The sequence below is a fragment of the Ciconia boyciana genome, chromosome 5 (assembly GCF_034638445.1).
Source record: "Ciconia boyciana chromosome 5, ASM3463844v1, whole genome shotgun sequence".
Classification (NCBI taxonomy): domain Eukaryota; kingdom Metazoa; phylum Chordata; class Aves; order Ciconiiformes; family Ciconiidae; genus Ciconia; species Ciconia boyciana.
Window position 1 is genome coordinate 38070247 of NC_132938.1, and position 27631 is coordinate 38097877.

At 36.8% G+C, this 27631-nt stretch overlaps 1 protein-coding gene across 6 annotated transcripts in view; it reads right to left on the reverse strand.

Moving 5' to 3' along the window:
* Window positions 1-27631, reverse strand: part of TENM3 (teneurin transmembrane protein 3) — a 503184-nt gene that overhangs the window by 308423 nt on the left and 167130 nt on the right. For 5 of the 6 annotated variants that reach the window (XM_072861207.1, XM_072861209.1, XM_072861205.1 and 2 more), the window contains 2 exons: window positions 19840-20142; window positions 4846-5124 (listed from right to left, as the gene is read on the reverse strand). In XM_072861207.1, coding sequence (XP_072717308.1) covers window positions 4846-5124; window positions 19840-20071 — 511 coding nt within the window. In that variant the 5' untranslated portion in view covers window positions 20072-20142. Of the gene's footprint in view, window positions 1-543; window positions 594-4845; window positions 5125-19839; window positions 20143-27631 lie in introns of those variants that run through there. The other variant, XM_072861211.1, reaches the window with a different exon arrangement.

Here is a 27631-nt window from a genome sequence, read left to right on the forward strand (position 1 = left end):
ATAATCTTGCAGAAAACCAGGGACAACTACTTTTGTGTATGGATTTCTGTTCCATGTGTCTGCACCCAAAGAAAAATTTCTATGCCTGTTTAGATATTAAATATTATTTCAGAGCTGACTTCTGTCAACAATAAACCAGACTGATTTCCTGGTCATGAAATTTCTCAGCAGCAAAGCAGGATTTAAGAGATATTGGCATGCTTAATGAGCGGTAGATAATTGCTAGATGGAATACTGTGGGAAAGAGTGAAGAAGCCGTAAATGGTGGTATGGCAGTAAGATGAATATTAATTCATCAGTTATGTGGCTGGTTTTGATCAGTAGGCTCAGCATTTGGCTAGCAGGTACCAAGCAGCTCCTATTCAGTAGAGTTCACCTAAGTCAAGTTTCGTCTTAGCATAAAGAAGGATGTTAAACAGATGAAAACGTGTAACGCTACTTCCTGAATGATGTTCATTATTTAAGAATGCAGAGTTCAAGTATATGTTATAGATGTACTAGGTTAGCGAGAACAGATTTAAAATGTCTTGACAAGTGTCTTACCAATGTATTTCTTGGTTTTCAGAGATCTGAATGCCAGTAAATTCACCATTCTGGAAGGACAAGAGAGTATTAGGTTCACAAGAATGCTATCTTCAGAAACTGGCTAAGTTGGAGAGGAAGCAAGCAGGTGCCCACGCAGCTGATAAACTGATATTTTCTCTTTACAGAAATCCTCAGCAATGAACATTCTGCCAGGAATATCTGCTTTTCTGTATCTGTGAAAAATGGGTCCAAGTTTCAAATCATTTATCTAACCAATTCAGAACAACTGCCTAAGGCCAAGATCTCGTACTCCTCTCTCCCTTTCGTCTTTTTATTTTGCTACATCCTGATCTCCTCTGGTCTTCTAGCAAACCCGCATCAGGACAAAACTTTCACTAAATAAGAAGATAAACCCCCACATTCTAGTGCCTTCAGAACTATTTTCTGTATGTCCAGATAGTCTTTGTGGCTGTGGGCAGAGTCAACTATGTGGCACGCATCTATCTGGAGTGCCCAACTCTTTTTCAGAAGCACTGTCAATACTGCTTCCAAAGGGATAGAAGGTGACATAGACTTGCTTAAGTCTTAAATAACTGACTTTCCAGTCACAATCATTGCCACAGCCTGAGTTTCAGTACAGCACAAAAAGTGCATACAAAACTGGTCATATAACTTTACAATAAATAAATAACTCCATAAGGAGCTGGACTTTAGGAATAACTTGCTCAATTAACTTTCATGTTTTGCTTATTAGCTTTCTGATATCTCATGAAGTCAGGGACTGCAGCTTAATAGATTTTAAAATAATTTACATAAGTAAGTGGATTCTAAGATACCTTAAAAATATATTGAGCCTTTAAGCAAAAGGGCCATTTGAAGCCTAACTATAACTTCTAGCTCATAGTCTGCTGGAATATTTATAAAGTTTAAAAGACAAGCTTTAGTAATCTTAGAACAGCTTAACAACAGAAAGTTACTGGCAAGCATGTAAAAGATGGGCTGCTTGTATTTCAAAGCCACAGCTCCTAGAACAATTACTAACATAAATTACTTGATGCAGCATTTATGAAATAACTTGCAATAGGAATGGAGAAGAAAGCCTGAAGAAACACATGCATGCTCAGTGTGTTCCAATTGACACATCATACTGTATGTGACACTGGTAGGTTGCCCAGATTAACAGATGCAGGTCCTTCTTCAGGGAGGCTGACATGACAAATCTCTATGCCAAGAGTCATATATGGAACTTGAATGAGCTCAAAGAAAAATATTTCTCTTCAGAATGATTTACTGAGCAGTAACATAAAACTTTGATACATCTATAAATCCTATGTTTGGAAAACAGTTCTGATGTTTTCTAAAAAAAATTTAAAAAATAAAAAAATAAAAAAATCTGCTGGCATTCATGATATGTTATTGAGACCTCAACAAATAAAAGTTAGTAACTTCATCCACTTATTCATTGCAGTTATGCAACAGAACCTTGAGTTTTGCCTTCCTGAGGGATATGGAATCCACAACTATTTCAGAAGAGCAAACACAATGATTACAAGGAAGGAAAGGAAAACGTGTTTTGATGCCAAGCTTCTCTTCTTGCCTAACTGGCGAGAAAGAAAACCCCAAGTACATTCAACAAATAGTTAATCCTGAGTTCATAAACCTCAGTCACAGTTCTCAGCATCGTGAATAGTCCCATTAACTCCAATAAGGTCTGTTTATGTAATGGAATATTTCAACAGTGAATAGTGTTACTGGGTGAACAGTGGGATCGCTCAAGAACTGAGGCCTTTAGGTGAGGAAAGTATGATCTGGTGGTGTGTTTTGCTCATCATAACCTGTTGCTCCTTATCTACCTTAGAGGTAAACATGCTGCATAGAAATGCATATACCTGTAAAACAGTTCCATCAAAATTCAGTCAGGAAGCTTTCACACACAGCAAAGGGGGACCCAGTACAGAGGACTCGTAACTCTAACTTTGGTTTCAAAGCCTTATCAGATTTGTCAGACTTTAACAGTATACTGGCACAGCTATTAACTTCAGGCCATAAATTAACAAAACTCACACCTGCAGTTTGGTTCTTTGATTAGAGCACCTGTGCCTACCAGGACGATATGGCTTCCCTGGCTTTAAATTATATTTTCTATTCTACTGTGAGCATTTAACATACTGAGTTCGAACTACATGTATAAAATAATTTCTCAGCCAAATCTTCCACATCCAGTGGAAACAAAAATCCAGAGAAAAATACCAAAGAAGATTAAGCTTTTCACCACTGCTGTAACATCTCCACCAAAATGGCGACCCATGACATGGTCCGAGTTATATATGTTTCATAACCCTAGGGGACACTCTAGCCATCAAAATTTCATTAGCCTCACAGCAGTCCCAGTACCTTCTTAAGTTAGACTGCTAGCCTCCTTATCAATAAATAAATCAACTGTAATCCTTTTTAGTGACTAAACTCCTCTTTGAAGTTGTATCAAACATCAGACATTCCTTGCATAATTTTAACCAGTGCAGAATAATGTATTTTCTAACATATTCACAGTCTTCTCACACATGAAAAAATAAAATAAGACTCTAATTCTAAACTCATGGTGGAAGTTTTGGCACATTGTAATCAGGCATTTTGCTTTTTTAAAAAATGGTAAATATAAAGTTTATAAAAAAGTATACCAAACCTATTATAATTCTGAAGCAGTCACCTCTTTGGTAATGTAAAGATATGACTGTCTAAGGAAATTGTATGTGTGTGTGCGTGTATATATAAATATGTATTTTCAAGATCATTAACCTAGGGTTTTATAAAAGACTCGAGAGTCTGTTTCAGCATAGATCTTTCAAAAGGAAAATCACAGGACTGCTCAACAATTTATTGTAGATTGCTTTACAGCTGAAAGTCATCCAAGAGAAACTCCACTGCCAAAAGGAGGTAGGCAAGTACTCCTGTCCTCCTCTTTCAAAACTTGCCTCCAACTCAAAATAAATTTTCCAAGCATGAGATGAGACTCCTGTGAACACTGAGAGCTGTCTCCCCATGTACTACGCAGCATCAAGTCCAACACAAAAAGGAGGATCCCATCTGAGACAGCTGTCTTGCACAGGCATCTTCAGTTAGAACCAGCCACCAGAAGAAAGGCAACAAGTATGAATAATACCAAAATATAGCTTTGGTTTTGTCTTCTCAAACTGAAGTTAAAATAATAATTAGGTAGGACTAAACATTATTGCTTGTAGTCTAAAATAAAACTGCATTTTTTTTTAAAAAAGGGATTACCATACATACACACCTACATTGCTGTTTCCCACAATGTGTTACAGCTATTGCCAGAGGACAGAAATAAAATTGCTCTGACTTTTGTACAGCTGAGCAGACAGGTTTAATAAATTAATAAAATGACGAGTAGACATGCAGGCAATAGCCATCACACTAATTTTCGTTTCTACTAATTTTTCTTTATTCCTCTTTTGAATTTGTCATATAGAAAGTCATGAAGTTAATAGAACAATCATTTTAATTCTAGTAAAGCTGAAAATCTGCAAATAAAAAGAAGTTAAAGATAAAATGTTTTCTAAGATTTGTGCATTTAGCATTTAACACCACATTAGGTTCTATTCATAACCTCAAGTGGAGGTAAAAAAATGTTGAAAAGCTTTAAAAATGAATCAGTCAATTGTATTAACCTCTTTTCATTTAAAGACTAAGCCTTAATATACAATGGTCATACCCCACATCCTACAAAGCTGCTGTTTAGATTTTTTTTGCAGATTTTAATTGCACAGTAATCCAGTCCCCCAGGCACATCAAAGGCCACATGTCCCTCTTCACCACAATTCCAATTGCTCTCATCAACTAGGAAGTTTAAAGCACAATCAAATTTGTTTTCCAATCACATGAGCCCTGTTAATAAGCTATTCTTTGTGTTCATTCATCCACTCTAAGATTCTGCAACTTCTCCAAGATGTCTTGAAAAAGAGTTTACAATGAAACCTTTGATTGCAAGTAGGCCTTGGGGAGCAACTTTATCACCACTTACTTAGCTGTTCCCCAAAGGGTAACAGGTGACATGGCCTGAGATAAAACAGAGCTAATCTTTTTTGTGATTAAACTCTCTCAAAATTACAGCTAAAACATCACACCCAAAGCTTGCATTAGTTAGGACTGATACTGAATATTGACTTTTCTGGGAGGAGGAGAAAAAAAATAAATAGGTAAATAATTCAAGGCCATTCCTTTAATGATTTAAAATTATCGAGTGTCAACCAAAACAGCAAATAAAACATTGATTTATATATGGGCATATGCGTAAGAACTTACCATTTTCACTGTCGGACTTGTTTTCATGTTCGGTATCAGTCAGAGTGAGGGCTGAGTTGGAACGGCTCGACAGACAGGAACTGCGCCCTGATTTGACCCCCCTGCCCCAAAGTCTCATGGCATGCTCTGGAGACATCACTCCTTCATTTTCAGTATCAGCATCTGACCCTGCACTGATAGAGTAACCTCTGTGGGGGAGCCCCATTTCCGCACAAAATGCCAGTCCTCGACGAGTTGCTGGTTCACAAACTCCTAACTGCCTTAGGGTAAAATTCTGTCCTGATTAGGGGAAAAAAAAAAAAAGATAACAAAAGGTGAGAATTTTTTTTTTCCTTAAAGAACCTAAAAGTAAAAACTCTTCATGTGTATAATTGTCTCAGGTATCACACAAGGTGTTTTGTCAAAACTCCGCACATATTACAATCAAGTGGATTCTTTTGTCTCCAGCTCTCTGCGGTGCCCCTTTTCAGTCACACTGCACTTTAGCACTGTTTTGTCAACTGCTTCAACACATCAAAAGTGCTCCTGGGTAGGAAAGAAACATAACAGAACCTGCAAACTATGAAAAGCCAATTGAACATGAAAGGATTAAAAATAAATGACAAACTTTTTTTCCTTTTTTTTTTTTTTCTTTTTCAAAGCATGAAAGCAGTAACAAGGTATTTGTCAGGATTATCTTTTTTTTTTTTTTTTTTTGGTCCTGGTTAGAGGCCGAAGCAACAGGCTATTTTCCCCATACAGATGTCACCTAATGTAACAATGGCAAAACTAAATGGGAACCAAACTCACTTGGTCTTTACTGGATCTCTCTGCCCTACTTTAATACACAAATAAAAACAAACAGGAACATGACCACCCGTTACCTGCAAGGTCTACAGTAAAGTTGTTACTTTTCATGTCTCTGTATTTTGAGAAACATTTTAGGCTTTTACTGCTGAAGCAGAGTCTGTGCATTTTAAACAGACTTTTAGCCTCTGTTTTGGGGCAGAGCAAGAGACATAAGTGAATCCCAAATGATTGTATTAATAAATTAGGTGTAATAAACTTGTGACACTTCAATAACTTAAAGTGTCTAAATTATGCGACACTCAAAAATGACTGCCTTTTTAATGGCTGTGTCTTCATCCTACTTTTATGTCCGTAGATTTAAGACATTTTATGGTATACAGACACTTGGCAAGCTCATTTGCATGCCAATACCCATAATGCTTTTCCACCCTAGCCCACAGTTATTTCATAGCTCTGGGAACAAATTAGAACACACATTCAATTTTTGAATCTGACAGGCATCCTAATTTCTCCAAAATTAGTCATTTAACATAAAGATGTGTTAGTAAGATAATTAAAGCTTATAATACAACAAGAACAGAATCCTATCAATCAGAAAGTAATAAAATTGCAGAAGTGTGAATACAGAAGTGTAAATAATTCCTGAAATATTAAGAGTTAATGCCCTGGCCATTGACTTGTTTTAAGCGAGCCAGTTAATTATTTTACTGCTGCGTTCATATGAAGTTGTTGCTGTACGTTTCTTCACAGTCAGAACCATAAATGAATTCTGACAATGACTTCCATAAATAATGAATATCAGTTACTACAATTAGGTACAAATCAAACTGTATTTATTATGCAGCTGTGAATAAATATTTGAACAAAAATACAGCTGGGGAGGTAAATATAAAAGGAGTAAGCATATCTATGACTATGTTTGAACAGTGTGAAGGGTATAAGAACAGGGGATTACCATGCACACTGATAGTATCTTGTCATTTTTTAAAAGCTGTCATGCCACGTGAATTTTCAGGTTTTGTGAGAATTGAAAATAATAAGAGAAGCAAACAGGCCAAACAAACCGCCCAGTGGTAATAGGGTCAGAGCTGAAAGTAGTAAAGAGTCTAAAATGCTTATTATTTTGCATTTTGGTAAATATATGCTAAGGGTGACAATCTAGAACACCGGTTTTATGTGTTTGGAACATTATTTCGTGAATCTACATTTTCAAACAGTTGCCTAAAGTCAGAACCAAATACAGGAGAAGCCCATGTGCACATGTGTATGTATACAGGTGTACCTACACACACATGAAGCAGCTAAGGTGTATACACAGTTGCACATGCAGCATCTTACTGGTTCTTTGGGGAGCAAAATGGAAAGGAAAAGAGATATTTTTGACCAAAGACAAGGTTACTTGAGTCAGTAACGAAACTGCTGTTGACTTCAATGCTACATGGTGTTATGCCTATGGTCCCCGTAACCTCTCAGTGCTGCGATGTGGAGGTGAGGAAGGATGCGGACAGACACAGATGCTGCCTCTGGAGCCACAGTTAGACCAGCTGCAGCGGGCAAGCACCACAACCTGCAGCTCCTCTGCCAGCCTGCCCCACACAGCCCTGTGCTCCCCCCACCGTGAAAAGGACCCCTTTGCACTCAGAGAATCACTCAAGGAGACATCTGTGCAGACACATCAATTTGAAGAGACTATTCCCCCCCACACACTTTTTTTTCCTCTTAAGCAAACTATTATTTTTAAGAGAAACCTCTTCAGGCATTATAGAACAACATCCTCCATAATCACTTTCTAGGATACTCTGTCTCAGGCACAACATATCCCCTACCATCTATTAATGGATTTTATTTTTTATCTTAAGTTTACAACAGCCTACCTCCATGTAAAATATCTTCTTCTTTTTCCCCTCTTATGAATGGTAAGAAAACCAAAACGGCATGGCACAGGGCCAGAACAGAAAAGGGGGGCAGGTTTGTATATTGCTCTCTCATCACATTCAATATATTAGAGCTTTTCACTACACTGAGTTTTACAGCATAGCCCAGAAACGTTGTAACAGCTTTAGAAACATCAGGCTAAATCATCTTCTGAATTAAAGCTCTCCTAAGAGCTTTACTAAGAGGATTGTACTCCATGTAAGTTGCCTACGCAAATGAAAAAAAAACAACCAAAAAACAAACCACAAAACCCAAGCCAAAAAGTTGACATAGAAAAATATGTATTTGTGTAAGAATTTATATCCCAAAGGAAATCATACATACGTGATACAAAAATTTTACATCATCTTAAGATTCCTAAACAATGAAAACAGGAAGTCTTCCAGGATCCATGCAAAGCTGAACACGGTGGGACACAGACCTAGTGGGCAGCAGAATAGTTGGGGGCTTTTACCTGATAATGAACAATACTACGAAATAAAAATAAAAATTGACAAGGAGGTTATAGGAGCTCAGTGGGAAAAAAAAGTACGAAGAGAGGATGTTCTCCTTCTTCTGTTCTTAGTTTCTAATTAACCTTTCCAGAATGACTTCAATGTGAGGGATTTAATCATCGTTTTCTTACACTACACACACATTTGCAATTTCTCCCACCAACAATAAGTGCCTCAACAGATCATAAAGACTTAAAAACAACTTGGCGATTGTAATGAACTAATTCCGGAGAAGAAAATGTAGATACAGAATAAACAGATAGGCATAATGCTTTGTGGGTTTTTTCCTTTCCTTTAAAAAAAGTATGAAGTGTAAAATAGAAAAAAGTTAGACACAATGTTTCAAGGAGACTTGTTCTGGAGACACCTTTGGGAGTTTTAGACTATTTAGGATGATGTATCATGAAGTTAGGTTTTAAAAACTGACAATAATGCTGTTTACTACCACTCTACCATTAGATACTGCATTTCTCTTGGCTAGGAATATCAATTTATGGGTAGTGTAAGGAATGATGACACCCTCCATTTGTGCAGACAAGAACAAAATTAATGTAACAACTCTAAAATAACTTTCAGGAGCTTGTGCAGCCACCACTGTTAAAAACACAGCATTTGCCAAGGGTAACAATACACATCTACCTGTTATGCTTACATAGAAAGTGGTTGCAACAATGATCCACGTACGATTGGTGTACCTCCTTAACTACATTAGTTAAATGCATACAAAAAAGTATACCAACATAATTTTTATATATATATGCGTTAATATATATATAATTATTATTTCTTTAAAAGAGAAAGAGAGCGTGTGTGTGTATATATTTCTCTGCCAGGATCACACAGGTTACATTGTCTAGAAATGTAAATTATTTTCTTTTTTAGTTTAATCAAATACTGCATATAAGCAAGTTTGATGTACACAGAAATTATGTATTATTTTAGAAAGTCAGAAGTTAACAGCTGGAATTAAATGGAAGCCTGCTGCACTTGTGCCCCATTTGTTTCCCTGGCCTAAATTGGGGAAGTTATTCAACGACATCCACAATAATTTAAGCTTCAAGTTAGAAATGTTATCTGTGGAAATGCATTTTTGAAGAGGACTACTAAACAAAAGAAAAGGCCCCATGGTTCTTCAATTGTCAGTCCTTGCTCTAAATTGAATCTATACTAAATACATACACAGAGATACTCTCTTAAAAACCATGAAAAGGGGAAAGAAACAAACAGAAGGAATGAACAAAAAAATAACCAACAGAGAATTCGTCAGCATCTTCAGACATCAGCACTGTCCTTACTAATTCATCAACCACTGATAAGTCACCAAGTCAGGTTTCAGCAACAATAGGCTATTTTGGAAAAGACAGAAAGAAAAAAAAAAAATGTGAAAAGCCTCCAAAGCATCTGCCTAGTTAGCATAAAAATACACCCACACCCCTACCTTTTAACCCAAAGGAATTATAGTTTGAATGCCTTTGCTGACTTTGTTTTTGTCATAACAGGATAGACATAGTACCAAAAAGGCAGAGGTCCCAAACCCATCCAAGTCCATACTCAAAATTCTGTTTAGTTCAGCTCTTGCTTATGTTTCTGACAAAGTTTCATGCCATGTCTGCTCTCTCTGCATCCTTTATTACTTGTCAGTCCCCTTTCTAATCTATTCTTCCTTTGTATCTTGTCTTCTGTCTGCCTATAACACCTTCATGCCATTCAAAAATCAAGTGCATTTTCCCTATAATCACTCTGTGATAACACATGACAAAAATACTTCTACTAAATTTAGAAAAATTGTGAAACAACTAAAGCTATACAGATGCAAAACTATGATCATGGTCCTCAGGAGAATCAATCTTCTCCCTTACATTTCCTCGATTCCCTACTTAATTCTGATTTTTTTTTTTAATTAAAAGAAGTCTCATTTATTTAGAAAGCAAATGAGGAAAAATATTTTTCTCAGGTTTTTGTTTTCTGTCTGCAGACTACTGCATACGAACATGTTCTCATAATACAATGCTTATCATATAAGTTTATTGTATAAGCAGCACCGATGTCAGTGTTACTGCAAGGGCCATGCTGTTTTCTGCTACTTTGATATGGGGAAAGTACTTATTTCCTTTTGTATTCACGTTTAGACACTGTATAGTGGGCATGTTTTTCCTATTTGAAGCTCCTTACCTGAGGCTCATTCTCAATACCTCTGAACACTTTCTGTAGGGCAGAAGCCAGTACAGAGCTGCACCACATTTTTGAAATGCTTCATCATTTCTGTACAACCAAGAGCTCAAGATTACTGACCTGATTCAACAGTACCTTGCCTTCCTACCTCACACACATGACAACTGTGAAGGCATAGCTCTGTTAACTGCAAATTGGCTGGCCTGTTCACTTTACTAATTCCTGACAAATACAGAGTTCAATTATGTGCTAGTCAAAGGTGGGAAAAGGAGCTTCTTTGTATATAACAACAGGCAGCAAACCTGTCCCTTCTGTTCTCAGGGCACTAGCTAGTCACTACAGGATCACTGAGAACATGGGGTAGATGTCATCTTCCTAGATGATCAAAACGGAGATGGACTGGTTTAGCAAGAATTCCACACAATCCTATGGGACCTTAAATATCATCTACTTTCAAGTGTCAATTTTAGCTGGTTTCTTAAGGAAAAATATGTAACTGCTTTGTAAATAATTTTTTTTTTCCATTTACTGGGGCAAATACAGTGCGGCACGCTTACAAAGGTGGTCCTTTGTAAGCAAAGGTCTTGAGAGGAAGGTCATAGAATTGGAGGTAAATGTACAGTAGGATAACAAGTTTGCTGGAAATGAAAGGACAAAGATTTTTAAAAAGAAAGTAGCAAAACAGAGGCCTTGGATGCTCTATAAAATTGTGATAAGTGTACAAATGCTGTCTCCAGAAGTCAGAATGTTAGGTGGGTAGAATACAATTACACAAAAGAGAGAATGAGTAATAGATGTGATACCATCCATTCTGTCACACAAACTTCACAATATATTTACTAAAAAGGAGTTTTCAAAGCTGTACTTGCAGAGTTCTGCTTGCTAGGATGGAAGAAATCGCAGCAAAGACTGACAAGTAATGAGCTTTGCCTATGTTTACATTTTTTCTTTCTGATTTAGCATAGTATTTTGTTATTACTTCAGCCTGATTTTCTCTTTTGTTTTTGTGAACTTTATCTGTGAAATTTAAACCATCCTAATCCACTGTATCACATTTTCCTCCTGTTTTTAATTCCTATGTTTTTCTCTTCACTCATCACAACCCTCTTCCTTGTCACCTCTTAATCTCTCTTTCTTGACCTTTCCACTCTATTCACTTTTCCATGTTAACCTTCTTTCTTGTCATTATCTGATTTAGAGTGGAGCTGTGATACCTATGCAAGACAGTTGTTTCTCCAATATATCGAATAAACTACATAATAACAAACAGCATTAAATTATATTAAATGTTAGCAACTGTGCATATAATTTTGAAGTGCTCATTATTCTGAGCAAACATTAACCACACAGTTCTCCCATTCCTTATGGGCTTTCAGAAGTGTATGGGGACCTAAGTAATGGTCTCTGACTTCTGAAAGAGCACCAGATACTGTGAGTTCTCTGAGCTGCACTTACTGTCCCGCTCTTGGTAGAAGAGCTTTATGTAAGACTCAAAACCACCCCACACATATTGTTTTGTGGCAAATAAAGTATTTCAAACCTAAGATTTAAACCAACCATGTATTTTTACTAGCATTAAACTATAGAATCACAAGGAGACATTGATTGAAATGCTAGCCTGGGAAAGTTTTTATTTTAAGAAATAGAGCAGAATCAATGCGAATGAAACACAGTATCTTCCTGCCACTGGTTTTCCAAATTATGGTTCAAACATGCAGACTCTTCTGTGCAGTATGGGAGACTCGTAATTTTATTCCCTGTTACGCTTGAAGGTGGCAGGGGATCCTCAGTACTAATCCACAGACTAGAACATAAGAAGCACTTCTTAATCCAGTATAAGGATAAAGGACTGTTCATCAAGCCCTTCTGAAGTTACTGCAGAGTAAGATTAAAGTCAGCTGAAGATAATTTCACAATTGCACAATTCAAAGCTTCAAGCTACAGCATCAGCAATCATATTGCAATAAATGAATTAATAATGTAAACACTATGGTTCCAAATTTGGGGATTTTTAATAAAAATCTGGGTTTATGACTCTGATTACATAATATAAAAACTAAATTAAGAGAAACTAACACAGCTGTCCGTATCATGGGCTGCAAGTGGGGGGGGGAGCTGGGGAGGGGGGGGGGGAGGTTTCTGTGGATTTAAAAAATAAATACAACTCCATGAGTAGGAAGGAACACAGTCTTGATCATGACCAGAATGACAGTATAGACATTTTAGGCCTCTATCTTAATCTTTGGATCCGGGGACCAAATCGTCAACATCTCACCATCCATTTATTACAAAATACAAATAAAGCCTAAATTTGATGTGAAGAAAATATGACCCAAGGGTAAGCAAAGTAGAGATGACAGATATCCAGCCTGCAGAGAGCCTACAACCACAGATCTGACAGGTATGAACTGCCACATTAAGGTCCGTACGATGCTAATGACATGACATATGGCTTGAAATGGGGAAAGAAGGTGAGGAGGAAGGAGGTAGCATGAAGAGAAGCATGAAAAGTAGAGCTCAGGCTCACTGCCATTCCTCCAGATGTGGAGGAGAGAAAACTACCGTTATTTCTGCCTTTCCACGAGGGAAAGGCACATCTGCCACCACAAGTGAATGGATAGACCCACAGAGGGATATGTCTCACAGCATGGTAGAAAACATGATTAGTTCAACAGGGTCTGAACTGGTATAAAGAAAAAGCCCAACACACCTATTCAGAGTATCCCCATACATTTCTATTTGTAGGATTTCATAAACAAGTATCCCACGTGCATGGGAATCAACTCTGCAATGCATGGACAGAATGAGATGCTCAGACCATCGCTGTAGGTTAGTACAAGAAACAACGGAGAATACAGACCCAAGGACTTCTGCAGAAATGAAAACCTCTTTTTCTCCCTCTCTCACTCACACTTCCGTCACACCTCCCCAAAAGGGTTTCCATTCTGTAAACCCCCCATAATAAATGTAGTGTAGTATTGCCTTAATTTAAACTTTCTAGCAAAATGTCCATTATGCTGAAGACAAGAAAGGATTTATGACTCAGACATATTTATGGCACTGCAAAGCAAAGAAGTAGAAACACAAAACTTGAGGCAGACATGTTCCCGTGGCTCTGCCATTTCCTCTTTTGGCTTTAATAAGCTCAGTAACGCTGAGCACTGGCACTCAAGCCAGTAAATTGTGACATTTTACAAATTAATTTCAGAAAGTATAAGGATCTTTCTGAAGAATTATTCCTATTTTACATCTCTGCTTCACTTTCCGCATTTATTTGCCAGTGATGGAATAAGCACTCACTCACAGCTTGGCCTACAGCCCCGACTCTCAGCCCTATGCACTAAATCAACAGACGGGACAGATGGGACTCTTCAGCCTCTTTCATTCGTCCCTTCACCCCATCTCTAACCGCTGCACACTTTTCTATCTTTATTCTCTCCATAGATGGTAACACATTGGAGTCATCTTTCATAGCCATGCATGTGATCCATTTATCTCCCCAGTCCTCACTTTAGTTTTTATTATGAACAGAAGCAGCACATACATCTCAGTATATGAGCTATGGAAAGATGTAAGAGCAGTTACAGACCCTCTACAGTATCTTCCTTTCCATGAGGCTGAAAGTCCTTGTGAAGGCCCCTTGCTCACCTTATAAATCCTTAATCATTATGACCAAGAACTTAATTCTCTTATTTTGCAACTGGACTAGCCAAAGACAAGGTTTTTACTCTGTGGACCAAGGCTGTGTAGAAATGCCTGACCAAGCAGTCTACTGCCAATAACCAAGGTTGATTTTTCCATGGAGAATCACAATTGCCCTTTGTCTCCAGATCCGTAGTTCATCTACAGACCATGACCCACAAGGGGCCAATTTCAACTAGATGAATACCTTAGAGCAAGTGTGCCTATCACTGAGCATGAGCTAAATATACTCCTAATCAAAGTGAAATGTTTTTCTTAGTACCACTCTGTAGCTAAAAGTCAACAGATCCTTATCACCTGGAACCTGAAAACCAATTAACTTCTTATTGTTGCTTTAAGAAGTAACTAGTATAGCAATGAAAGATGATAATATTACTTAGCACTTACAGCGCTTTTCATCTTCAAAGCATTTTGCAAACATAAACTAATTAATCTTCCCAACACGCCTGTAAGGAGGGTAAGTATTATTATTCCTGTATTACAGAGGGAAAAAAAAACCCACCTCTGGCAGAAGGTTATGTGGTTAGCTCAAGGCCACAAAATTATCCAGAACATACTGGCACTGTATGCTGCTTACAGAAGTTACCCACTTAAATCAGGCCGATACTGCAGGTGGCCGTGTTTTAGCATAACAAAAAAGTATCTGTCACAATGACAATCAGGACATATCTTGCACTGCAGTCAGGAACATAAAAACACTAATTCTAATAGCTGCCTTAGATTTTGAGAGACAGTGCTTGCAGTGTCACTGAATAGTGATTAATTTGCTCATCAGGAGATCACAAAGTCCCTTCTATATAATTTCATACCATCTTGTAAATAATCTGCAAAATGTACTGATTCAGTTCTATTGAGAGTCACTTGCTTACTCAATAGTCAAAATCAGCTCATCAATAAGGCATAGGTAGTGGAAGGTCAAAAATGGTCTTACCTATCTATCCTTCCATTGTTTCAGGCAGGTAAGTTTAAAGTACACGGGCTTTAATTTTAAAAACATGACCATTTAAATCCTTTAATCCTACAGTTGACATTTATGGTGACTGAAAACATTAATCATTTTGCTATCCAAATAACTCATTTTGAGCAGCTAGTATTTAAAAGCAATAGACTTTGGAGTCATATTACATTAGGATAGAAGTTGCAATTAATGTTTCAGGTTTCTGAAGTCTTAAAAATGTATCCCTGACAGTGTTTAATATCTTAAATAATAACATAAAATTGTCAAAGCATATATATCACTGTTTCAGATCCCTCTTTCACTGAATCTAATTGCATTAGTATCTAAATCTAATTGTCATGGGAGTGTCAGCCGAACGATAGCTCCGATACATCCGCACAGTGTAATGTACAGTACACAGCTTTGCTTTTTGGCAACCTTGTATCAGCGATCCAGCTTATTGTGAAGGAAATAAATTCTTTTTCTTTGCTTGTTGGGTAAGTTCAGCCCCTCTTTTTGCAGCTCCAAGGAGTTATTAGGGCATTTAATCTAATTTAGGCACTTAAGTATTCCAGAAGAGTAAAGGTACGGAACCATGCATACAAGTACTTTCTCCTGCAAAACTAAAAGGGGTAGCATGAAAATAAATTGATGCTGGGGCTTGGTTAAAAATGAATTGTTCTGATTGATAAACACAGTGAACTCATTCTCACTGCCAGCTAGAAAGACCAAATAACTTTACCTGCAGGCTAAACTATAGTTGACTCAAGCTTTCAAAAAGTCAAATTTTAACAAAACCTGCACTACCTCATCGGGTCTTCTATTAGCAAAAGGTGTCCCGCTGCTCAGCTTTTCATTTCACACAGTTCGCAAACAGTGCTGTGATTATTTTGTATGAAAATATGAACAGTGCATCCTGCCACCTGTGCTCGTGGGTCTGCCTCCCACTCCTGTGCAAAAACTCACTGATGTGATATGTGGATCACTCTGTAGGATCACTATACTGTCCTGCAACAACAAAATACTTTGAAATGGAACAATGACTCCTTAAGAGGTATTGCATATTCCTCTCTACCCTTTAACATGTGTCTGACGGTAAATAAAATAACAGTTTTTGCATGCCTGTATTTTTCTTACTAACTTAACGCACCTGTATAAAAAGTTTTTCATTTCTTGTGAGTCCAGATTTGATTCATGATCTCCTCCAAACTATTTTCTTATTTTTATATTATTACTTCCAGTTATTTTTTCCAAACACAATTTTAAAAATACTAATTACTTTCTATATTTCTACAATCTTTCCCTCTCAATCCATAGTCATGTCACACTTTCAGATATTTTTGCATAGCAGTCTCCTATGTCCATTATATCACTTTACACAGCAGTTTAATTTTGTAAACACAGAAATTTCTCCCTGTAGAACAGAGAAATTCAGCTTTATACAGTCAGCTTTAATCCTGAATTCAGCAAGATACTTGGGCATATTCCAAAATACATGCATTTAGGCTGCTGAATTCACTTAAAGAAGTTGTACATTTAAATCAGGCTGCTCATTATAGTTGGATACTTCAAAACATAACAAAATAGGTGTCTTCTTCCTCCCTAACACATAAACAGCAAACAATCATATCATCACACCTTGGAAAGTGAGTCTTTCATTGTGCTTCATCCATTGTCAAGGATGAGATTAGGTATCTTCTCAAACATGCAATATAAAATTGAGTATCTAGTTTAAAAATACTTTTAAAGAAAATAAGCTCATGGTTTCATTTGGTTTCATTTCCATTGCTATGTGCTGAGTTTAATTATTCACAGGCTTACCACTTTTTTTGAATCTTACGTGAGGATTAACAATGAAGTGAAAATAAATAACTAAATTAGAAGTTCTAAAAATAGTAGGCTAAATAATCCTTATCTAAAGAGTTTAGAACAAAACTAGTCTTGTAATAGATGAAGGGGCTTGAGAAGAAGGGAAGGAGACCACAGTAGGTCTTATCTCTCATTGATGTTAACTGAAAGCATGTTGCCTAGATGAAGTTACAATTTCCTAAACAAGCATACCCACCCTTCCAGTCTTATCAACTAGGTTTCAAAGTTAACAAAATAATCCCAGTTATATAACAATTTATATATATATATATATATATATATATATATATATATATATTTTTTATATATATATATATATATATATAACAATTTAATGTTCAAATATTTTACTATATGTTTTAAATGCTGTTTTTAGAATTACAATGACAAACATATGCATTTTTAGGCTCTTATTTCTATTTTGCAATTAATCTCAAGCAACAGAAATTCAACAAACAAGGAAAAAGATTCTGTGACTGGAACTGACAATTGGAGAACTTCCTCTCCACAAGTAAAGATCTCCTGGGATAAAGCTACCACTGAACAGGGCACACTTGTCTCCTACAGCAGCAACCCTTTCTGAATTCCTACCATGGGATTTTGGGAAGCAGGAAGCACAAAGATATGTACTGTGACAACTCCTGAAAAATAGGTGGGAAGTTCTGATCCATTAGCAGAAAGCTTTGAAGGGCTTTCCCCCAAAATATCAGCCACAAAAACACACTGACATTTTTAAATTGTGACACATTTGAGAGACTTGAGAAACTCATGTAACTGCTCCAGTAGCTTTCCAGCGGACACTGGAAATTTGATATTGTTATTTTACACAGTCTGGGGGGAAAAGAAAAAAAAAAACAAACACTGGTCATGATTAATTTTAAAAATTAATTTCCAATTAAAGGTATTTATTAAAACTTGCCTTTTTTGCTTATAGATTTATTTCCTGTTGATTTAGCGGGCTAGAATGTAATTAGACTGTCAACAAAGCCACATATCTGCACTCTATTTCTAGACAGAGGAGAAAAAAATAAATACAGGGAAGCGTGTTTTATACATTATTTAAAAACCTTTGGAATGACCTTGAACACCTTTTCCACAAAATGCTTCCAATGCCAGAAGCAGTAAATTCTCTCAGTCAAAGATGAATCAAAGGAACACACTGTCTGAGACTGCAAAACAAGCCCTTTATAACCTGACCCTATCAAACTTGCAGGTAGTCCCTAAAGGTGCTAAACCAGCACACATTAGAGGAAGCCAATAAGCCATACAAAAAGAATTGAAAGGACAATGAGGAAAATCAAACGGGCACAGATGACAGTGCTGAGACCACGGAAAGGTGAAGATGACACTACATATCCCAGACTACCATTTTAGGCCTGCAGACGTGTAATTTATTGCATATCAGGCAATAAGTGTTAGCTAAATATTATGTGCTTTTCCGAAGAAAATGAAGAGGAAAAAACCCCCAAGCCCCAGTGCACCATCATATGTGACATCCCAGACTAGATAACTTCTTCCACTTCGTTATTGCTATTTAGAAAGAATAGTACTTTATTTGGGTAATAGTTTATGAATTCTTTAAATAAATAGTGCCTATTTTGATATAATTTTATCATTAGTACTAAGAAAGTGTCTACAGTACAGGTCTTAGAAGACTTCCTCTTGATTTTACCTCATTAAAGTAATGAGATCAAGGTGACTCATGACTTAAAAACTAGAAAGTAGTGATGACCTGAAGTTTGAACACATCACAGAAACCAAAAATACACAGCAGAAAGCAGACAGACTACAGTAGCAGCACGCCTGTTACATGAGCCTAAGAGAAATATTTTTATTTCCCTTGCAAACATTTGTAGACAAAAAAGTCAACACCATCTGCCCAGTTCTAATTCTAATGTAAAGTTATTCTACTTGGAATAAAGAAAAACCACCAATGGGGAAAATATTTTAAAACATTTCTAAAATCAAAACTAAGGACTTCCTCACAAGGAGGAAGCTTTCTTTTTCTACCCCTAAATCTATTCTTGTTTCCTCATAAAAGAGAGGATAGCTTTATACAGAAGACTGAGGCGTAGGTTCACACAGCTCTTGGCCTAGCTTTATCCTTTTAGATAGCCAGGTTACAGTACTCCACAGATTTCATAACTTTTTTTTTTCTCCTTATATTAAGTAGTTTAGTTGTGGAAATGTAGAAATGCTAATTCCAGAGGCTACAGTTTTGAATCCAAAAGTGATGCATAAGTGCTTAAGCCTAACTGGAGCCAAGTGCAATCTCCCAGAATCACTGAGGTCAAAAGGGACCTCTTGAGATCACCTAGTCCAAACCCTCTGCTCAAGTACGGTCAGCTACAGCAAGTTGCCCAGGACCATATCCAGTCAGGTTTTGAGCATCTCCATGGATATTTAGATCTCTCATGTCTCTCCAGTCCTGGACTCAGAAATTCAACAGTGAGCTCTAGCAACCTGTTAGCATCTGGTTAGATATCATAGATATCCACTAAAAAAATCCCCCAAACCCAAATGCATTCATCGTGAAGTAATCCACCTTACTCACTGTACAGTGCTCTGTTACTGCCCGTGTGAGCTAAAAGATAAAGGCACTGAGCTAATGCATTATTTGTACGTTCATCCACACATACTGTGTTCCCCCAAACCTGTTCACAGGGCTTGGCCTTCTTGGTACAGTTGCATGTGTTTATTTTTATTCACTTTGAAGCTATTTACATTTTAGGTATATTGGAGCGACAAACTTTGGGGCACTCTGTTAATGAGTTGAATTTATGCTGGGGGTCTAGTTTTTAAACTGTAAGGCCTGAATACTTCACACTTGAGACTGCAGTGTTGTCACTGACCCATTGCCCAACATGGCCGTTTACTTAACTTTCCTGTACATCATATATTATTTCAAAGATGGTACACAATGCTTTCCCATCTTCATAAAACATTTACAGAGATACAAGTGAAGCATACTATGTGTGTACGGTATTACTAAAACTGATTAAACTGGTATAACAACATACTTTTCCCACAGCAAGAATGCCTTGTTACTTGGTACTAATAACTTATACACTCTGAATTAAAACATCTCTTGCCTACCTTGTCTGGTATACTCATCTGCTTCTCTGTGGACCAAGTCTTTTACCCGGTTTCCATACAGCAACCTAGAGGAATCATGATCAAAAGCTTTCAAGGTTTCACTGGAGCTGTAAGACTTCTGCGTAGGCACTCTGCACTCCTCATTTTCTGCGGAAGAATTTGTATAGCGCCGTTCCTTGTCCCGTCTGCTCTTTGTCAGGGAGCAATAAGGCCTACGTTCCTTCACATCCATACTTCATTCCTTCTCTGTGCACATCAGTCCAGCTTACTTGGAAGTCTTCTCTACATTCAGCTTACATTCACCTACAACAAAATTAGAAAGACAACCGCTGATGTGTTACAATGTTCTCTAATTGCTGTGATTGCTTCCTAACTGTCTGGAAGAGAAAGAAAGGTCTGATTAATGACAGGTGAGACGCGCTTCTATAACATTTGCAAGACTTCCCAAGAGTTTCATGCACGAGCTACCCTGATCAAAAAAATTAGCAAAGAAATTCTAGTGAACGACAACACAATACTTCTCATTTTTATACAACGATTAGAAGATCAAAAGCAGACTGGGAACTGGGCGGAAAAAACGTAGCTTTTCAGCTTTAATAACGTGTGAATCGCCTAAAGTCTATCTGTAGGTGAGTTGTTTTCTTTTTCCTGATAAGGATGCATGCTTTAATGGCAAGTCTGACTTCCTTCTGCTTGTCAGAAGTTTCTGTTTTTAATGTCTGTTTATTATATACAGACTTCTACAACTTTTTATTGTAATTTCTATTCTAAGAAAATTGTTCTCATCAAGAATATGTACACGTAAATTCACAGCAAGCTACAAAAACATTATAGGTGATATGCAGGAAGACTTCTCCAAGGCAGTATATTCTATATAACTTGTGCTAGAAAGCAAGTAACCGTTTGATTAGGAAATAACAGTCAGAAATAGTTTTTCCTTCCCTCAAGTTTTTAAGGAATATTACAGTAAGAATCATGTTTCTATTACTATTTATTTTTCTTTACTCTTTCATTCCACTTAGTTTTCAAAACAAGGCTCTTCAATTTAATCTCTTGGGTCCTGCACACTTCACCAAAATATCTACATTTCTGACAGAGTAAGAAATAGTTTGGAAATTTTGCTTTTGTTTTTTAAAGAAAAGTGCTAAAATAAAATGAAGATTATCATTTGTATCTTTAAACAGTTGACAAAACATCTAAATGAAGAACAGCTCGATGATTTTAACACTTTGCAACTGCACATGTTAACTGAGGCCTTGGTATATCTTGTTTAATATTTTGTATATTAGGGTTCTCTCCTTTGTCTCAAGAAGAACTTTATCCTGGGTGCTCCCCTCAATTTAAAGTATTTAAATACCACAACTGATTATTTTACGAAGTACTATCAGTCAAGTCCTTTGTGACGTAGAATTAAAATGACAGTTTATAGCACATATCAAAGCAACAGCCAACTCCATTTGCACTCTGTTCAGCAAAAACAAGGTTGCTTTAGAACTCTTCACCTATTTCATTTTAAACATTTAATATCAAACTAATTAATTGTCACTCCTGAAAAGATTTTAGAGATTTAGTTTACTACAGAACCATAATTCAAGTTTGTGAATCGCAGCCAGTGTTTTCTCATTCTGTTTTGAAATTCACCAAAAAGATCTTGCATTTCTTGACCTGTGTGAATCTCAATTTAGACTAAAATACAAAGCTACAAAGCCTTCCATTTAAGCAAACTCTCTTCTATATTTATTATATTTTCAAATGTTAAGGGGTTAAAAACAAACTTAAATATTTGTACATGATCAGAAAAACCAAACTTTTATTACAGAATAGTTTATTCAATTTATCACTATTTAGATGCCTGCATGCCCATGTAGCACATCTTTTTAATTTATATGAAACACTCAAATTTTAAAATATTTGATTGACTAATGAATGCAAGTTCTTTCCATGTAAAAACTATTTTCTAGACATTTTATAAACTTTGTGTTTTATTAACACTAAACTGAATCATGATTTTTAAAATCATTGTTAACAGATACACACAGGTATTCTTTTGCAGTGTACAGACTTCATGTGGAAGCATATCTCCTCTTTCATCTAAGCGTTTCAAGACTTTAAAGGGCCACTAATTCCTAATGTCTCTAAATTGTGCCATGGGAAAACTGACATACACTATTCATCAAAGATGAAATAATTTTCTTTTTTTTTATTCCAAGTTTCCAAGCTCCTTTATTATATAAAAAAAAAAAAGAAAAACCCAAAACCCCAAAAAACCCAAAAAACCAAAACCTTTCTTCGCACAATACTTTGTTACTATACCAAGCTAAAATCCTCAAAGATTTAATCTATGCTGTAGCATGAGGAAGTACTGATCTGTTTCCCACAGAAGTCAATGAATTCAATAAAACTTCAAAAGGCAGTTTTCTAGGTTATCTATTGCCTCTCCAGGCAAAGAATGAAAAGGTTAAAAAAATACAAGCTGTTTAATAGCACCACATTATGGAGACACTTTCACAGTTATTACACTGCCACAACAACGAAGACTAGTAGATTTTATGCGGGCATTTTTGGGGAAAAAAAAAAAATCCTGTAAGATTTAAGATTTGAGAACCTGATCTTTTTGAATCTGGCATTATACAAAACACCTGCTTACCTTCAGTAACATTTAACTTTAAAAATTAATAGTGTCTCTCAGCAAGTTTTAGGAAACACTTAACATCCTCAGGCTCATGCCTTTGAAATTATGTCATCAGCGAATTAATACACTTATCTGAAAGGAGACGGAATAAAAGCTATCTTAAAGATCTGTCTACAAATAACTGTTCTCCACCACGATCAGAACACAAACAGAAAGAGAGAATGCAAACATATTTGCAGAATACAGAAACAGATATCAGTGTTAACGTTTAAGTACTAAGGCAGCAATGACGAGTCAAACAAAGGAAGACTTGCAGATGGCTTTACAAGATCTGAACCGTAAGTCTTATTACTGCAGTGGGATGTTTTACAGTCCCAGGACTGTGCAGGACTTACTTGTCCCATCATGAATCCCCCCACCCACTCTTTTTTTAAAAAACACCCCTCACCCCCAACTTTAGAGAAATATTTTCAATTATTGAGAAAAAGATTTTAAGAAAAAAAGCCCAAACTGTCAGTTACTGCATCTGCTCAGCTCCTTTCTTATGAAGATCACTGTAGTTAAAATATTAACAAGTTTTCCCACTCAAATCTTCAGATTTAAATGAACCACTTTTGCACAAATTTGAACATATTTCATTTTTTCTTCTCCTCTGTTTCGTATAACATAAAAGCTGCATCCCAAGGGGAGTTACCCGAGTGCACTGACTAGCTTTCTTTTACTACGCCTTAGAAGTAGCTCTGATGAAATATTGGTAATGAGTACAATACAAACTCAAGGGAACACAGCAACTAATTTGATGCATGAACAGGTTTTTTTGACAAATCAGATTAAAATTTTAAACCAAATAAAATTAAATTTATTTTGTGATGTGTTACAAAAACACTTGCCTTCATCCGCAAGTAATTTTTGCTCGTATGTCGATATTTATGGTCCATCTAATAGCTTCGCTCCAATTAAATGAAAGAATTTTCATAGAGCAATATTTACAAAACTATTGAACTACTAACTCACCCACTCACAAAAGGATGTCAAAACAGCCGTGCTAAATACTGTTACATGTTGTATTACAATGCTAATGTGAATGGCCTGCATATACTGAAGAAAATCGAAAAAGATTTTGCGGGCGCATGCCACTACTTTGAGTTTCTGTCTAATGCTTTTCTAAGTATAAAAGCTGAGGATGCTCATCTGTGTCACTGAGCATTGGGATCTCCTGTGACCTTTTCAGTGATCTGTCCAATGTTACAGGCTCCTGGCTGGATTAAACAGGAGAGTGTATGCTAATCACCAGACTGACATGTCAGCTCTTATATAGTCTTGCCCATCCCATCTGTGTACATAGCTTAGCTGACTGCAGCCTCAGTCGGACTGCACTTTCCCAGTGTCACTCCAAATTTTAAAAACAGTTCAAACCCGTAAAGAGGAGATGCCCGTTTTTAAACTAATACTTACGTATTTCTTTTAACTTAATTTAGAAGGGAAGCAGGAGAACCAGAGAAGCATTTATTGTACGAGACCAGGTCATTGGAACCACAGAGCTCATTCCCTTACGTGCCAGGCTACTTTGAAGACCTCTGACATCATTAGCGCATTTAGCACAATATTTAATTACCAAGTCAGATAAGGTACGTACAAATAATAATTAAAACAAGTAAATTATCAGAATTCTTTCTTTTATTTTAAGTCTTGTAGAGAGCCCGAGTGTAAACACCAAAACAGAGCACAAGGCATATTCACACACAAGTGTTGAAGCTACTGTGGGAGCTTCGATGACTGAAGTCTCAGATACAGACAAAGCTGACTGATGCAGTGGTAGGTTTTACACTGTATTTAAAATTCCCCAGGACAGCCTTTCAGCAGTTCCTCTTAATAACCTATTGCAACATGAAATAAAGTCACTGTAGTGAAAAGGAAAAAAACCAGTTCCTTACCTTTTTTACAATAAAAATGCCTCAACACTAAAGCCCTACACTGCAATATAGGAAAAGTACAACAGAAATAAAACGTAGTATATATTTTAATTGCCAAGATGTAAACGAGGCTTTAGGGTCATGCTACAGAGTGTTATCTAAAACACCCAGCTACAACTTTAGCATGCCTGCAGGCCTTTTAAACTGTTATGGAAAATTATTGCATTTAATTCAACAGCTTCAACTCTGAGTTCCCCGAAGGGTTATTACAGTTTGGCTACAGGATGGCAATCCTGCCTAACGTACACAGTGGTCCCTCCCCAACTCTCACTCAGAGAACCTTCTTCCAGCATTAAACCTGGTTCAGTGAACACCAAGGTAACTGATTCGGAAGTCTAAATATACCTCAATATTTTATGCCCTTTGATATCCAAAAAGCTACATAGAAGTTTGTTATCAAAATGAAGATATAATTGCATAGAAAAGATTATGTCACTGCTTGGGTTGATTTATGGATCTACTGTAGTGTGTATTATATTCCCTTTCAATGTGTATATCCATTTTAGACATCTCAAAACATACGAAGCAAAAATGGAACTAATTCTGAGAACAACAAGAGTCATCATTTTAATATATACAGTGCTGGAATAGAAAAAGTTTCAAAAATGAGAGGATAAAACTAGTAGATTTCTTTGTTACAGAAGAACAGTAACAGAGTACGGAATACTGTTATAAGGAAGGCCAAACAAGACCTCTCCTACTCACAAGGAGAAGGAACAGTAAGGAAAGCAACATGCTGCTCAGAGCACAGCCCTTCTTCCCTCCCTGAGGCCAGCAAAACTGAGCCAGGGCAGGAACTTACATATTACATGCCACAACCTTCCCTCCCTACACCTAAATCTAACAATTTAGGCATTCCTAAGAATTATAGTATTCCCAGCTGCATTCAAAAGCCTGCATTATTATTATTGAATTACTATTATTTTTATTACTAATTACCATTATTACAAATTAAGAATCATTGATCCTTCCACATTGATCCCTTAATACAAGCACAGTCTGAATGCTTGCTTAGATCGGAAACAAATTTCCTTTCAAGTTACACTACTACATAAACACAGGCAGTAAAAGAATCATAAGACTTTTGGGAGAAGCAGCAGGCTTGAACTTCTGTCTGAAATAAGAGTGGAGGATTTTACGGGCTGTGAGTCAAGACGATGCCTATGCTCAGCATTGACAACAGTTGCTGAAAATAATGTCTAAGTAGTGCTGCTGAATAGATACATTATTGCAAGTGTCATTTTAATTTATTCATAATTTCCTTTTAATCTGTAATTGTTTACTAATGTAAATATTACATTAGTTACAATTTGCACTAGGTATAGTACTTGCATGCCTCTTAATAGCAAAAGAACAAAGCAAATTCAGCTGACACATGTAACAAGTAGATTAAAAAGCCTAAGTGCAATATGCAGAAATTAAGAAAATCTCCTGTCCACAAAAAATACTCACAATTCACACAACTAATCACCCATAAAACCTATTACAAACAAATACTAAGAAAAACTCAAAAGGCATAAAAGAGTGATGAAATTTCCACCTCAATGGCTGATAAAGTGAGATATGTCAGAAATCAACTGAGCTGGAAAAATGACACTTTGAAGAGGTGCTTAGGATGATCTGTAGCCATGGTGTGCCATTAGTCAAACTGATGACTCTTAATGCATGGACATTTCAGGTCATCATATCTAGAAACTCACTTCTTAATATTAAAAGTCTGTCTTCCAGCACAGAAACTAGAGAGGATGCATCTGAAGTCAGCATTCTTAAAGGGGAGTGGGAAACAGATGGCCTGTCAGACAGGCACTTCACAAACTAAAATTTAAAAAAAGCCTCCTTAAGTCACTAACTAACCCTACTTTTTAGAATTAAATTACAAACAAAAAAGGAGGAAAGGGGAAAAAAAAGGAAAAGGAAGACCAGTAAAAAATATTGCATATTCTTCAAGCATTTTTCTGCATCAGTCAGGGGAACAGAACACTCATATCTACCATTGCTAAGTTAATAAAAAGTTACTTTACATAGCCTATCTAAAAATCTCGACTTCATTAGAGACAGAATAAACAACAAATAAATGTACTCTATGTTCATTATAAAAGTTTCTTGCAATAAGAGTCAGGAAAATTAGCAAGATAAAGAGTTCTGCGGGGTCCTGGTTAGTCACAGAGGTTGATGTTTGTGTAACAATTTTGCTGCCATTACTTAAAATTGAAGCCCTTGAGGGAAAAAGAAAAAAGAAAGAAAAAAAAGGCGGGTGGGGACACGACACCTCATGCATTCCCTCATATAGGCAGAAAGAGATGATGTACTCTCTGTAATGATGGGAGTGGAGGGAGTAGCTCTTTGGATGGCATTTTCCCATGAGGGTACGAAGACTGTACAGCAGCATTTGAGATGGAGCTACAGCTATTTCTGCTTGCTGGAAGCCCTCCATACAGCAAGGCTGCAAACCTTCAGAAGAGAAAACTGAAAATAGCCATAAGCTGGCTATGCATGCATACAGCCTGGGGCTGTGCTGGCTATTAAGTTACCAAGCAGGCCCTGCAGAAAAACATAACTTGCAAGGAGGGAGGGCTAAGACGCTAGATAAACTGCTCTGTGAACAAGAACAGCCTCTTCGGAGGAATTCGGTACAGGGTTACACTGACAATTTCTGTTCCTCCTTGGGAGGAACGGTTTGCAGGAACTGTCATGAACTCTGATCTTGAGAGGAAGTGTCTGCCTCTAATTTGGGGGATTTGAGGAAGATGTGTTTTATCTTGAAGGGCCGAGAGAGCTAAGTGAGAAAGAGAACACGAAGACTGAAAGACTGAAATAATGTGGTGTGCTCCTGTAGAAAGAATGAGGGTGAGAATATGTGATGAAAAGATGGAGAGGCAAAGGAAGTTAAGAGAGCAGAAATGCTGCAGTATAGAGAGAAAATGAACACCAAAATGAGCTCAGGACAGAAAGTGGAGGGAGACAGAATCATTAGCACTCAGTATGGCAACACTGGGGAGGAGAAGTGACATGGCAAGCCTAGAAAGAGACAAGACTTTAAGAGGAAAAAATGAGCGGAGGAAGAGAACAAAGAAAACTTCAGAAGGGAGAAACTTTGTGCCTCATTTACTTCAGAGCAAAGTAATAAACTTTGAGAGAGTCAGCACTGGCTAATTCATTATTCAGCAGCAACTAAAAAGGCCTAAAT